General features: G+C 51.1%; 1 protein-coding gene across 1 annotated transcript in view; it reads left to right on the top strand.

Annotated features, from left to right (window-relative positions):
- GALC (galactosylceramidase) overlaps positions 1-744 on the top strand; it is a 22,845-nt gene that overhangs the window by 16,423 nt on the left and 5,678 nt on the right. Inside the window, exon 11 of the mRNA XM_018563353.1 lies at positions 150-239. Within this exon, the coding sequence (XP_018418855.1) occupies positions 150-239 (90 nt within the window). The remainder of the gene's footprint in view (positions 1-149; positions 240-744) is intronic.

The following is a 744-nucleotide window of genomic DNA, read 5'->3' on the forward strand; positions in this document are numbered from 1 at the left end:
GTACTGTCTGGTAACATTTGGAATTGAAGATGAATCTTGCACCAAAAGCTGGTTTTGCCATTTTTTATCTTTAATGAGATATTTATTTTTCTCTAGAGCAGCAACAACAATAATAATAATAACTCCTCCCTGTTCTTTCTTTGCTGCAGAAGGGTGTGAAGACGTTGCAGGTCTGGTATTCGAAGCTTTGTGTCAACACCACCAAGCCGACCTTATTTCAGAAGAGGTCACCAATACCGGTTAGTGTTTGCCTTCTCCTATGTGTATAATAATCCCCTCTGCACAGAACGCGCGGCGACCAGGAAACATTATTCCGGCAAGTTATTGCTGCTTCTCCGTATCTGTTGGTGAATCAGGTCACTGCGCTGGATGACCACTAGATGGAGCCGAGGAGCTGATAGGCATTTTCTATGCTCCTCGGCTCCATCTAGTGCAGTGCTTCTCAACCTGTGGGTTGATTGGGTTGCCGCGTGCCTTTTGCTGCGCTAGGTGAGAGGCTCTTCAGCCTCCTCCGAGCGCAGCAGGGTCCGTTCTACCGCCAGACGTGGCAGCCTCAGCCGTGGGGGAGCGGACAGCAGGCGAGTGTTTTTTTCCCCCCCCTACATTTAGCCCTGTTTCGGGCAAGAGGGGCTAAATGTACAGGGGGACAGCCGGGCAAGTGATTTCGGCAGCTGTACAGCCGCATACATCACAGGTAATTAGCCTACTGCTCCGTGCCACCCCCCTCCCCCCCCATGGTCTGTC

Source organism: Nanorana parkeri, unplaced genomic scaffold (assembly GCF_000935625.1).
Source record: "Nanorana parkeri isolate BGI_ZX_2015 unplaced genomic scaffold, ASM93562v1 scaffold658, whole genome shotgun sequence".
Lineage (NCBI taxonomy): Eukaryota > Metazoa > Chordata > Amphibia > Anura > Dicroglossidae > Nanorana > Nanorana parkeri.